The 14,805-nt window shown below is 38.9% G+C and overlaps 2 protein-coding genes across 2 annotated transcripts; both read right to left on the bottom strand.

The window, feature by feature from the left end:
* Nucleotides 1–4,083: 4,083 nt before the first annotated feature.
* LOC306983654 (trace amine-associated receptor 4-like) lies at nt 4,084–5,112 on the bottom strand (the record flags this gene model as incomplete). Its single annotated transcript, XM_079584210.1, has 1 exon — nt 4,084–5,112. The coding sequence occupies one exon, from the start codon at nt 5,110–5,112 to the stop codon at nt 4,084–4,086; it is 1,029 nt and encodes a 342-aa protein (XP_079440336.1).
* Nucleotides 5,113–6,754: 1,642 nt separating this feature from the next.
* Nucleotides 6,755–7,861, bottom strand: LOC306983653 (trace amine-associated receptor 4-like; the record flags this gene model as incomplete). The annotated part of the gene is made up of 1 exon (XM_079584209.1): nt 6,755–7,861. Exon 1 carries the CDS (start codon nt 7,793–7,795, stop codon nt 6,755–6,757), a length of 1,041 nt encoding a protein of 346 aa, XP_079440335.1. The 5' UTR covers nt 7,796–7,861.
* Between the last annotated feature and the right edge of the window lie 6,944 nt (nt 7,862–14,805).

The raw sequence follows: 14,805 nt of genomic DNA, 5'->3' as shown, positions 1-14,805 counted from the left end.
ATATACATTTAGGGGCAGGGATTTACATTGTGATGAGAAATGGAGTATTACAGGTTTTGAAACTTGCCCTAGATCCAATAAGCATAACTATTCAAACGCTGAGACGCGAGAACAGGGCTGGCAGGATTCTCTTGCTGAAACAGGAGCTCCAAGAGCCAGTTTTCAGTAATCTAACAAATACAGAAAACAGGACTGACCGGACTCTCTTGCTGGAAGTTTCGCAGCTGATCTAAACATTTAGTCTCTTCACTTTTGCAGTTTCCTAAATTAACCATCTAATAAATTTGTTATTCTTCAATGCGAATCCTGCGGATTTAAAGAAATAAGGACATTTCTTTCTACCAAACTACCCGCAAGTGCTGAATTACTACTCACACAGGTCACTTTCTTAGACGGATTAAGCTTGTGAGGTAACGCAGCGCTGTTTCACTTGCTCTACACTATCACACTAAACTGCATTTGAGTGTGTTGAAAGTTATAATGCTATTCTATGTGTTAGTTTTTCTGTATGAGAATAGCAGTAAGCTAGATCAACATTAGAATAACATACTGATCATATTCTAACATTTCATCATGTATACAACATTGATTAGTCGTATGTACATGTGCTCATCTGTCTAATAAAGTAACTTAACTAAGAGCTCTATCAAGTCGAAGTTTGTCAAGGACGTGGAACTTTTGGGATATTGTAAGTACACAACTGCAGGAAATATATCACACTGTTCAAGTGATTTTTGGATATTTTATTACAAAATTCTTACATATTGTACCTTTAAATATTAAATACACAAAACACGTCATCCAAAATCTAGATGAAAAAATTACGTTTTAGTGCACAAAAACATTCATATTGTATAATTTATTTAAAGTAAAAGTTATTAGAAGTAATAACTTGTAGGTTTAAAATTATACATATGATACAAATATGTATATTTTTGTTAGAATTATGGCCCTCCTATTCGCTCACTGTGCTTAGTCTGTTTTTCACGCATGCTCGCGGTGGCGCTCGTTCATGGGAATCTGTTAAGTTCAGCGAAGATCAGTGTTGCCAACTTAGCGCCTTTGTCGCTATTTTAGACCATTTTTTCAAAAAAGCGACTAGTGACAAATTTAGCGACTTTTTTTCTGACAAACCTCAGTGCCCTCTAAATGTTGCAAGCACAGTCGGGCGCGAGGTCTTGCTTTCTCCCTGCCGTCACCCCTCTCTCTGCGTCTACCCTGTTCAGTGAAGCTACAGCGTGAGTTCGACGCAGAAGTATGGCACTCTGACGTGCACCTCTCCAAAGATGTAACAACGTGTCAATTCTACGCGGACGCAAGCGCTGTGATTGGTCTGCTAGAACTCCTCCCTCAGGTTTCACATGCTTCCTCTGCATGGTATCAGTAGGCTATAGGTGTGTTCGACATCGACTGCGGCTGGATGTAACCGATCGGCGAGAGTTGCCGCGTGCATGCGGGGAGGAGCTGCAAACGGAGACGTAAAGTCGGACACTTTCTGGTTCCTGTAGTGACCGCTCATGGTCTGTACTTAACCACATCTGTACTTTACCACAGATGAAGTGAAATAAATGCAATATGTGTCAAATACACAGATGTTTCAGAGACATTTTCATTCAATACTTTATGTATTGCTTCATATAGCATCTGTTTGAACAAGATAAAGTTCAACATAAGCCTAGGCAGGCCTTCTATCAGTGAAGTGGAGTCTACGTTTTTTAATCAGTTTTATTTTGATACATGACAACATCGCGACTACATGAAAATAGGTTACTGTTATAAAAAACTGATTTGTGAGCTTTTGTGGAACTAAAGGTGTGAGAAACACGAAACACACGTGATTGTTGTTATGCGGTGAATCCGGCCAATCGTGGAACAGCTGTGTCGTCATCAGAGCTTGTGCAGCCGCTCTTGAGAAGCTGCGCAGGATGAGTTCTCCGGCTACTCTTGTATCGCGGTACTTTGATGGCATACGTCACAGTCACATGGAATCGGCGCTCTATCAGGCAAGGGGGTAATCCATCAGCCGGAAACTGAAGCTTCCCCGGGCGCCGCCATTGATTAGCAGAGTATCACCTGCTGTTAGCATTACATTCACTCCCATTCATTTTGGCGTCACTTTGACAGCGAATAACTTTACATCTGAGGCGTTTAAAGACTCCATTAGTCCATTATTTATTTCTAAAGAAACACAACAATGTATAAAAGGCTCCATTACCTTGTACTGTATCTTACGTTATGGCCCCGTAGAAGCAGTTTTTGTAAAAATAGGCTAATGATTGCGTCATAACCACTCGACTCTCTATCGCAGTCGAGAAATTACCGTATAGACCTGTGGAGAATCTCACATGCAATCGGGGGGACGTGGAGGCATAAAGTCCGACAAAGTCAACTTCAAGGGAGAAGCCCATAGGGAGTCATAAAGTTGCTTCTGCTGCTAGCTCATGGACAGCTAACACTCACGCTCTCCGTCTCAGTGAGAGAAGGGAAGGATTCAGATTTCTCTCGGCACAGCTACTAGAAGACTTACAGCTGTCAGACAGGTTGCTCACGTCACATCTACGTCATCAAGCTCAGTTTGAGCCTGCGCAGTACGCTCAGCCATCAGGAAGTGAGTGCTTCTAATTTACTTCACTTTTCTCCGTTGAAACCTATGAGGTCGCTGTGTCCATTTCTTATACTGTCTATGGTATCAGGTCAGACAAAATTTCTAACCAGCATGCACTGCTTCAAGTCAGCCGCCGATCGGTCTGCGCAGAGCTGCATGAAGTCGAACAAGCCTATGTCTGTACCAATCCATTTAATGACACTGAGCCTGCCAGCGCTGGGTTGATGTGTGAGAGGGTTCAAGGTTTAAGGTGTCTTTATTAGTACCCGTGGGTAAATTTGTTGTGCAGACAGGAGAATAAGCAATCCATAATTAAGACAAATTCATAAAACATCAGAATATGCATTAAATTATAAACCATTATAATATAATATAAAAAATTTAAAAGTATAAAAACTCATAAGAAAAGAAAATGGTCATGTGCCTCCACACACACACACACACACACACACACACACACACACACACACACTTATCCAAACCTAAAAAGCATAAAGTGCCATGCATGGCAAAGTGTGTCATCTCATACTATTTTTATTTAATAATGCAATCGCTAAAAGTATTACTATATTGTATTTTGTTTTCCACCTAGAGGCCACAAACTGACAAAAGGGACGGAGCTGGAGTTCAGAATGTAAAGGATGGGAACAGTCTTTAATAATACAACTCATCATCATTTGTATTCTCAGTCAAATTGACCCAGCAACTGAGTTACACAAAAACTGGGTAAAAAATAATGAAACTATTATAAACAATGAAATGACAAACGGGCTGAGTCCAGCATTTTTTAGAGTGCACAAAATACTCCATCAATGTTCAATAAAAGATAGATATTTTCCTGAAGTCATATACTGTGCACTGTAAAAAATGAAGGTTCTTTACAAATTTTTTTTAGAATGATGTCGTTCTAAAGAAGCATTTTATGATAATTGGTTCTTTGTGTTGAGTTTACTATTCTTTAAACCCACCTTTATTTATCTGCAACTGTTAACCAATTTTATACTGATTTTCTGAAACTCAACCATCCAACTACACAGACGACACATTCTCAACAGGTACGAGATATCCTTCTGGCCTTCTTTAGATGTCTATAAATTTGAACTTTCAAATTGTAACTTGTTTCCTAGCTATAATATTTTTTCTCTTTTCAGTTTTTGATCAGATCATGTAAGTGTGGTCAGCTTCAGCTGTTCAGTTAAGGATACTTTTTAATCACCTGGATCCAAATCGGGAAATTTAATTCAAACTGCCAAAATCAGAATGTTTTTCTAAAGGGAGACCATTTAATGTAAATTGATTAAAATGTTAGTTTAGTGTTCAATTTAAACTGTTAAGTTTACAACAAAAACAAAACAGATAGTATGTTGTATTATAATAACTTAAAAAAAAATTCTGAACATAGTATAAACAAATTTCTAGAATTTTTATGAAAATATTTCAAATCACAGACCACTGTTCTTTATTGTGATGCGTCATATTCATTTAAAGGTGAAGGTGTTTGAATCCTTAAAGCCACAGACATAAGTGCATATAAGAATCTTAAATGCATTCTGGAAACAAGGGTAGAAAAATCCATAAATCAAGGGGTTACAAGTGGAGTTCAAATATGCAAACCAAACCAAAGCATCAAAAACATCAGCTGGGGTTAAATAATTGAAAAAAGGGTCGAGAGCAGTAACAGTAAAATATGGAAGCCAGCAAAGATAAAAAACACCCATAACAATGGCCAGAGTTTTTGCTGCTTTTCTCTCTCTATGAGCAGAGCTTTGGCTCTTCAATCCTCCTGCTGCCGCCACAGTCACTCTTTCTGACATAACCTTTGCATGTTTTAATGCAACATGGAAGATTTTCATATACAGAGAGCTCATGATCGTTCCGGGAAGAAAGAATGTGAGAATTGGACATATAAGACCCCACTGTTTGTTAAAAAACAGAACACAACTTCCCACACAGGAAATCTGCAATATAAGCATCTCTAGTCCAACTGCATTTATCCCTGAAAACACAACAGAAAAGCTGTACACAAATGAAAACAGCCACGTGAAGGTAGTAAATACAGTCACAGTGTTGTTTGTGATCCTCATTTTGTATCTTAAAGGATCACAAATGGCCCAGTACCTGTCAATAGATATTAAACTGAGATGCAGTATGGAAGAGATACAGAAGGTCATGTCCAAACTTGAATGCACTTTACACACAAAATCTCCCAGATACCAGCAGCCTTCAACAGATCGCACCATGCTGTACGGCATGACCAAAGAGCCCAGCAGACAATCACTGGCAGCCAGAGAGCGAACGATCAGATGAGTTGGAGACTGTAGATGTTTGAAGTGAGAGATGGAGATGATGATCAGCAGATTGCCAAAAACTGTTATGAGGATCATCAGCACCATGAAAACATACATTGCCACTTTAACTACAGTAAGACGATGTACTTTAGGACAGGAGTCCAGCAGGAGTGGATAGCAGAGAAACATATTCTCAGTTTTAGTTTCATTTGACGTCATCACGTCTGCTCCAGATGCTGAGATGATTTCTTTAATTGTAATAAGGCAAAGGATACGCAAGGTAATTTTGTAAATGATAGCTTGGTAAAGGCAAATATCCAAAGAAAGGTTAACATTTATATAGTACATGCCCATCTAGTTAACTCCCTAAATGTGCTCAGAGCAGCTCATTCTTGTTCATATATATGCTTAGATTCGAGGTAATCCCTGTACACCAGTCCATGTAATGCTAGGTACAAAAATAACATGAGCTCAGGAGATTAAAAAGAGAAAAATGAATACTTCATCTGTGTAGTGATTTGAAGATAAATGGATGGGTTGGAGACACATTACACTACCATCAGACTGAACCGTTGGAACATGGCAGAATGGATTAATGTACTGTAATTTACATAAAATTAAGGATATTGACAAACAAAAATTGATAAGAATGACAAAAACAATAAAATGACTAAAACCAACTATGAAAACAGAAAATATGGGTGAAGTATATTACTTTAAAGCAGGGATGGGCAAACTCTGTCCTGAAGAACCACTTTCCTGCAGAGTTTAGCTCCAACCCTGAGAAAACTCACTTGCCTGTAGCTTTCTAGTAATCCTGAAGACATAGATTAGCTGGTTCAGGCGTGTTTGGTTAGGGTTGGGGGCTGAGGCTAAACTCTGCAGGGCCTGAGTTTGCCCATGCCTGCTTTAAAGAGATAGTTCACCAAAAAAAGAAAATATTGTCATAATTTACTCACCCATGTTGTTCCAACCCTGTATGAGTTTCTTTCTTCTGTTGAACACAAAATAAGATATTTTAAAGAATTTTGGTAACCAGATAGTTGACAGCACCCATTGACTTCCATAGTATTTTTTCCCTAATATGGATGTCAATGGCTACCGTCAACTGTCTGGTTACCAACATTCTTTAAAATATCTTCTTTTGTGTTCAACAGAAGATAAACGCATGCAGGTTTGGAACAACTTGAGGGTGAATTTCTTTTTATTTGATTTTTAAAAAGTATCCCTTTCAGCATACTTAGCATAATGCCTTGAAAATACCCTTAACCGTAGGGCATGGTGGCATCATGATGATCAAGATAACAGTTTTTCTGCACAGATTTCTTGGAGCTTATAGAGGATAATGATGTTTTTTGTCTAAAATATTGAAGAATACAATTTTTACATTTACCTACACATTTTATCCATTAAAAGTAAATCAAATACACACTAGGACACAAGTGTTCTTCTATCTAAAGGGATCGTTTTAATGTAAAAAAAAAAAACATTGAATATGTGATCAATATTTTTGCATCTGTATGTCATACATCGTTTTGTATCTTTATCTACTTCATTTCTAAATTAGCTTAAATTGTAGCATAACCTTGCAACAGTTTAGGTTAAGATTGACTGTTGCATATCTAACTTCCAGTTATAAGGAATATTATTAAGAATAAGATCACAACTTTAAATCAAAGGTTCTTCCATATAGAACACCTCCTTGGATCAGTTTATTTCAATGTTTCTAAAATCTTATTTATATTGTCTCATATTGTCCAAAATCAGCGACGTCAGCATAAATAGCATATAAAAGCATGTAGCTTAATAAGAGAAGGAAAATCTCTATTGTGAAGCATAACATGATATCCTGATGTAAAAATTATTGACATATTAATTCAAATGTCAAGGTGTGTGAGTCACTGAAGCCATAAATACAGGATGATATGAGAATCATAAAGGCCTTCTGAAAACAAGAGTAAAAAAAACCATATATCAATGGGTTACAAGTGGAGTTAAGGTATCCAAACCAAACCAAAGCATCAAAGACACTAGCTGGAGTCACAAAATTAAGACAAGAGTCAATGATTGTAGCAATAAAAATAGGCAGCCAGCAAAGATAAAAAACACCCATGACAATGGCCAGAGTTTTTGCTGCTTTTCCTTCTCTTTGCGCAGAGCTTTGGCTCTTCAATCCTCCTGCTGCCGCCACAGTCACTCTTTCTGACATAACCTTTGCATGCTTTCTTGCAACTTGGAAGATTTTCATATAAAGAGAGCTCATGATCGTTCCGGGAAGGAAGAATGTGAGAATTGGGCATATAAGACCCCACTGTTTGTTAAAAAACAGAACACAACTTCCCACACAGTAAACCTGCATGATAAACGACTCCAAGCCAATTTTGTTCACACCTGAAAACACAACAGAAAAACTGTAGAGAAATGAAAACAGCCACGTGAAGGTAGTAAATACAGTCACAATGTTGTTTGTGATCCTCATTTTGTATCTTAAAGGATCACAAATGGCCCAGTACCTGTCAATAGATATTAAACTGAGATGCAGTATGGAAGAGATACAGAAGGTCATGTCCAAACTTGAATGCACTTTACACACAAAATCCCCCAGATACCAGCAGCCTTCAACAGATCGCACCATGCTGTACGGCATGACCAAAGAGCCCAGCAGACAATCACTGGCAGCCAGAGAGCGAACGATCAGATGAGTTGGAGACTGTAGATGTTTGAAGTGAGAGATGGAGATGATGATCAGGAGATTGCCAAAAACAGTTGTGAGGATCATCAGCACCATGAAAACATACATTGCCACTTTAACTACAGCAAGACGATGCAATTTCGCACAGGAGTCCAGCAGGAGTGGATAGCAGAGAAACATATTTTCAGTGTCAGTCACATTTGAATTCATCACATTTGTCCCAAATCGTAAAAGGCTGACAATTCTAAACAAAAGAATAAAAAGAACAATTTCATGAATTAGAGTTTGGCAAAGACCAATATCCAAAGAAAGATATACAGTACATGCCCTTATTTAACTCCATAAATGGACTAAAAGCTGCTTTGTCTCCATATATACTCTCATATTCAAAGTAACCCTCCTACACCTGTCAATTTAACTTAGGGTTACAAAAACATCATGTACTCTGGAGATTATAACAACAACAAAAAAATCAACCAACTCCACAACAATGCCCTAGCAACCACATAACAACCGCCGAGAACAAACAGGATTTACTTTGAAACAATTTTCATTCAGAAATTGCTATTACATTTCACAAATAAAGAAACATTAAGTAACGCATCGAATTAAACATGCAAAAAAATTTTATCAGTCACCAGATTACAGCACGTCACTTCTCACTCCATGACCCGAGAAATGCAGATTCAACATGTTCAATCAGTGAAAACAGCCGCGGACAAACGCCAACGGACGCCAACAGGGGTATAACACCGATCCGACAAAACCCGATGAAGTCTGTATCGGTGCAGTGTGAATTGGCCTTTACAGTAGCTATAAAGCCTGGAACCTGGAACACACCGAGCAGACGGCGACGAACTAGCGCTGTGCTGTCGCCTGGGTCGTCGGGGTAAAAAGCTGCACTTGAACACATCTAGAGAACTACTGCCGACTGTCAGCTAGAATTTGCGTTCTGCGCCGGCATATAAATGTGACAACTGTCTATTTCTGCAGATATATTCGTCTATATTCGAAAACTGACGCTGCCGGCTGCAGATACACACACCGTACACAAAGCGGTGCGTGCTTACCTTTTTGAATATCAATTCTGCTAAACACTTTCTTTTTCCCACTCCGCTCATGTTGATATTGAAATATTCACCAAGGAACACTCAGGTAAGATGACGTAACATTAGAACAGCTTCTATCTTTACCGTTTTGACTTCTTTGCTCGTTGTTTTGCTATTATTCTCGTGCACTGACTCGCTCAGTAAGCTGAACAGCCAATCAGAGTTCCCTCTTTCACCGACGGCCCGACGCCGATTCAACATGTCAAATCGGCCGAAACAAAGCCGATGAGGACCAGTGGCGGCGCCAGGGAGGAGCTAGGTGGCGCTATAGCTCCCCCTATAATAGCATAGCACCTGCCCAGCACCCCCAAGAAATGTCGAGTAGTCTGTAATTTTTTATATTTATATTTTAATGTCATGTTTGAATAGTCTTTTTCATGTTGTTAAAAATGGGAATTAAATAATAATTAAAAAATCGCGAGCGGGAGGGGGCGCCATGAGTGCTGTAGGCTACGAGTATGATGTCGTCGAAAAAGATGGATAAAGCAAAAAAGGTGTCGGGGCTAAAAAATAGAAAAAGAGGGTAAAGGAGATGGCATGTCAATTGATGTGACAGCAGCTAAATAAGTGGATGGTGAAAGGCAACAGGTAGGATTGAAAGTGTGACGTCCAGTCCAGGCATGTAGGCTACTGGCCATCATGACTACCGGGAGATTCCCGATGGGCCGACGTGCTTTTTTGGGCCGATACGATACATTTCATACTTTTTTTTTCTTTTTGTCTTAACGGCCCATAAAACTCGTACATTGGCGGCCCATAAAACTCGTACATCGGCGGCCCATTCGTTTTGTTTTGTTTTGTTTAATTGACGGCGCTGGGTTTGTGCCAATTGGTTATTTTCTTGATTGACACTGGGCCAATCACATCTTTAATGTGAAGTATAGAAATATACTCTTTCAAGTATAGAAATTAGTACAAAACTAATTATGAAAGTTTCTTTTATTTTTCAGTGCATTTGTTTTACAATATATGGCTATTACTATCATGGGATTAATATTATAACTATTATTATGTAGTAGTGTAATGTAGACAGAGTAGACACTGTAACTAAAAGAGGTTTGAATTTTTCTTTGTTTAATTTGCACACTGAATATGGGTTGGAGCTTTTAATTTTTAACTCTCAAAGTGCACCAGATTGTTGAATTTAACATTTCTAAAGCACAAGATTTTCAGAGGTCCCAAAATTGTTGCTGCATACCCCTCTGACACTGGGTAGTTGCGCCCCTGTCTATAGCCCTTGCGTTGAATACTTTTACACACACACATATATATATATATATGCTTATAGTCGCGGAAACGAGTATAGTTAATGCGGGCGTGTATACACATGTGTATATATATATACCAAGGGTGGTCCGATGCGACCTCCATAATGAAACACCCCAAAATTCAAAGCACCTTCTCTTAAGTGTTGAGCATCCCCATAGCACATGCAATAGAGGCGCCACTGACGAGGACCAATTTCATCCGACGGTGCGGAACACACTGAGAAAATCTGCCCTCGGCCGACCGTCGGCTTGGTGTGTTCCAGGCTTAAGACTTAGGTCCTTTTAATCTTTAAATTGCTTAAGTACAAACTATATAAGGCCTATACAGTAAGTAAACTTCTGCACTGGTCTGCCTATCTCTTGTCCTTTAGAAGAGGTTATAATGCTCTGCTTAACACTTTTATTAACACTTTTATAATAACACTTTTATTATTTATTCAAAACCATTCCAGAGATATTTGCACAGTAAATGTCTATCGGGCCTTCAAATCCACAGCTGCCAGTCACACACACCTCATTAATGATGCTTTGTGTCTTGGACCCATGAGACTTGTTATCAGTCCTCCATTTCATTGGAGTGACTCTCAAAGGAGTCAAGACCAATCAAAGGTGTTAATACCACCTCTCACCTGCTTTACACTTGAAGCTTATTAACTATATCCTGTCACATTATTATCACAGCCAACTTGTTTACCCATAATGCCCAAAAGAGTTGAACTTTTATCATTAGGGAGACAGACAGGACAAACAAACTTTTAACTTCTTTGTACTTCAATCTAACCTACAACATCAGATACATAATAGAGATTGGACAAGTATAAATAATAAATAAATGTTTAAATGAGCCATGTACTAGAAAGGATTTCTATTTATTTATTAGTTTTTCTTATCAGAAAATGTTTACTTGCCCTGCCAATATGTTCACTGGACACACCATCAAAAATTACATATTATTTTTAACAACATACTTACCAGTCACAGGTGAAGTGAAAATCGTTTATCACCTCCAACAAGTGACGGACAGTAATCAGTTTTGAGCGCAACATTTATAATAAGTATGGAGGAGATTCAAACTGTGCTGCAGTTGTTTGTGATGTATTGGTTTACTAACGAGGTAATTAACAAAACGGCAGAAAAGAGACGAGCACTGATACTAAACTGCAAACTGATACTAAAGCGTGTTCAGAAAGCTCGTAAAGTTAGACGATGCGGACATTGACCATGAGATGGCTGGGACGAACGTGCAGAAAATTTCCTGTTACACAAATAAGCTTAATAAAGCCTGAACCTCGTCGTCGGTCCAGCTGTGTGTTTTTTTTTTTATTAAATTCCATATTTGCAGACAGAACTGCAATAGATTTTTAAAAATGCCGGTTAAAATAGAATGCTGCGTGGAGTCATCCAATCAAAATGCGGCGTGAACACAACCAATCAGCATGTTCAGCCACAAGTCCCACCCCCGAAAGTTCCTGAACTTTGAAAAAGTACTACCTCGCCAGCAGGGACTTTCGGAGGGGGAAATATTTACCCGGAACTTCATTTAGACCCTGGTTCCTGCGGTGTAAACACACCGAGTACCACCCCAAAGTTCCTAGTTCCTGGGGAAAGTTCCCACGGTGGAAACGCGGCTTTTGACAAGCACCAAATTGTTATGGCAAGGTGACTGGGTAAACGTCAAGGCTTGTGTGTTGCTACCGGTCAGCAGAGGCTGAGAATTTACCAGCGGTGTCCGAGGAGGTACAAACCGGCGACAGGCTGTTGGGCTCCCAAGTCTCATTAATGCACGAGGGCAACGAAGGCTATCCCGTCTGGTCTGAGCCAACAGAAGTTTTTTTAATAAAAAATGTAATGAAGATTATGGAAGGAATATGTCACAACACACAGTGCATCTCACTCTGCTGCATCTCACTATGTTGACCCCTGTCCACCAACGAAAGCTTCTACATTGGGCACGTGAGTGTGAGAACTGGACCTTGGAGCAGTGGAAGAAGGCAGCTTGGTCAGATGAGTCCCGTTTTATTTTACATCACGAGAACGGCCATTTAGGCCTATATGTGTGATTTTTACCAAGTGATGCACAAGGATGGACTGTGGGGCGACGATAAGCCGGTGGAGGGAGTGTGTGACGCTCTGGTCAATGATCTGCTGGTAGACCCTGGGTTCGGTCATTCATGTGGATGTTAACTTGACACATGCCACCTTCCTAAACATTGTTGCAGACCAGGTACTCTTCATGACAATGGTGTTCCCTGACGGCCTCTTTCAGCAGGATAATCACACTGTCACACGGCACACATTGCTCACGAATGGTTTGAGGAACATGATGAAGAGTTCAAGGTGTTCCTCTGGCCTCCAAATTCCCCAGATCTCTGAGCATCTGTGGGATGTGCTGGACCAACAGGTTCGATCCACGGTGGCTCCGCCTCAACCTACAGGACTTGAAGGATCTTGGGACTTGAGCGTCTTGGTGCCAGAGACCACAGGACACCTTTAGGGGAGTCTTGTAGAGTCCATGCCTCAGCGTGACGTCGCTGTATTGGCAGCACGTGGCAGCATCTAAAAAATAATATTTATTTTCACTTTTCAAAGCTATTCAGAATATCATAAAATTATGATTCTAAACTGTAGAAACACAGTTTAGAATCAAAATATGTGGCCGATCAAAGATCTGGGTGGACCTGTTCTACATGAACGCAATTGGTTCACTAAAGGATTCTTGTTTCTAATAAGAGATTTTTTTCAAACATTTAAAATTTCATGACAATTAATCTAATTTACATTAAATTACAATTGCGTTTGCTTCATGCCTATTATCACATAAACACACATACATAAGGACTAAACACACTCCTCTGTATAGTGATGTAATGTTTTTTTGGAGAGCAAAAGTTCCCATGAGACTTGCTACAACCACTCCATTTTAATGACTCTATAACATGCCTCAAAATCCAAATGTGTGAAGTCCCATCATTAACACTGTCAGTCATTTGGATGAATACAACAACAGGCTCCTCAGCACTAATAACCCATTAGGTGCAGTATGACATCAGCCTGTTTACCATAATCACCCACTGATCTTTATCCCAGGCGTGATATGAAATGCCAGTCAAGAGACGAACTTTAATCCAAATTTCCCAATCCAGCAGCAGATTAAATGAGTAGAATGAAAGAGCTTAGTATCATTAAGAGATAATTAACAAACAATCATCAGATGGCCTTGGACTCTAAAAACAACACAAACAGCATGAAATAAAATGGCATATATTAGTTTATATAAACATTTACTATTAAATCATACAGTAGTGCATTATTATAAATTATCAGCATAAAGTAAATGCATTTAAGTGACAATTAGCATGATAGCACACATGATACCGTTTCATCAATGCAGAAAATGTTCTCAAATGAGCTGCTTTTGTTACTATTTAAATCATGTTCTAACAACCAGTTAATAATGCAGTGACTCTCTTTTGGACACCGACGACTCCTGGTATAGCTTACCAGGATAGCACCATAAAATTATTTAAATATGAACATATAAATAATTGAATCCTCTGACGCCATATGACAAATAACAACTGTAAAAAGACATTTAAGAGCTGCAGCAGAGGGTAATATTTTCAATGAATAATAACTTTTCATCACATAAAACTTCAGAGGACTAGAAATGTAGTGAACATGCTGTGTAGACTATGTTTATGTTTTTATGGGGTTAATTTTTTTTCCAACTTTTGAGCTTGACAGCCATGGTCACTACAAAATTATGACAGTAATATCATTGGGGCAGTTGTGGCCTAATAGTTAGAGTCGGACTTGTAACCTGAAGGTCATGGGTTCGAATCTCAATACCGGCAGAAAAACGACTGAGGTGAATCCCACTACTCACTGCTCCTAATGTGTGTGCACAAACTTGGATGGGTTAAATGCAGAGGACGAGAAGAGGAGGAAGAGGAGGGCCATTCTTGGCCATCACTTCACTTCCTTCTCAGGTAAAGCATTATTTTTGAAAAAGTTTGTTCTTAGATATGAGATATAATGTGTGTGTTTTTTACCAGCAACATTGCATAAGGCACATCCAAAAATATTTTTAGAGCTGATTTTATTGCAAATGCTGAATTTGTAATAGCATACATGAACAGTGGTTCATGAACAGTGGTTCGGAGCGGGTATCAAACTGCTAAAGTCACATGATTTAATCAGCAAACGTCACCTTTGTTTCAGAAAGTTTTTTAGAACTTTTTAAAAGTTTTAAGTTGTAAAACAACTTAAAACTGTTACATACTGTTAAAACTAATCGTGGTATTGATATATTTGTAAGACTGCCGACTCTATAAAACCGTGGCAAGGAAATCGAACTTTACTGCGGTCCGGGTATTGGTTGGGAGCATTTCCATTGTGTTGGCTTGATTTCATTGTGTTGTGGCTTGTTTCCGTTGAGTTGTGAATTTATGTTTGCTTTTTAAGTTTCGTAGTGTTGTGCACTACTGGGTCACCGTAGTAGGCTACGTTTACGTAGTTTATTGCATACACTTTCCGCTGTATAATGCTGTCAGGCCTGTAGTTGGCGAGGTCACTTTGTAAAGAAACAAATGCACGCCTATAGACTGAACACATAATACGCATGTGCATACCGTCACTGTTTTCACAAACTCACGTTTTTGTAGTTTACATGGAGGTAATGCAATCGTTTTCAAAAACGTTCACTTTGAAACCCGTTTACAAAAAGTTTGCGTTTTCAGGCCCCCAAAATGCATAAAAACAGTGTTGTGTAACTGGCAAAACATACTTTATTATAATTTCATATTTCAAAACAAATTTTTATTTAATAGGCATCAATAGAAAA

The sequence above is a fragment of the Phoxinus phoxinus genome (assembly GCF_949152265.1).
Source record: "Phoxinus phoxinus genome assembly, chromosome: 16".
Classification (NCBI taxonomy): domain Eukaryota; kingdom Metazoa; phylum Chordata; class Actinopteri; order Cypriniformes; family Leuciscidae; genus Phoxinus; species Phoxinus phoxinus.
Note: the sequence above shows the minus strand (reverse complement) of the source record. Positions and strands in the feature narration are given on the sequence as shown.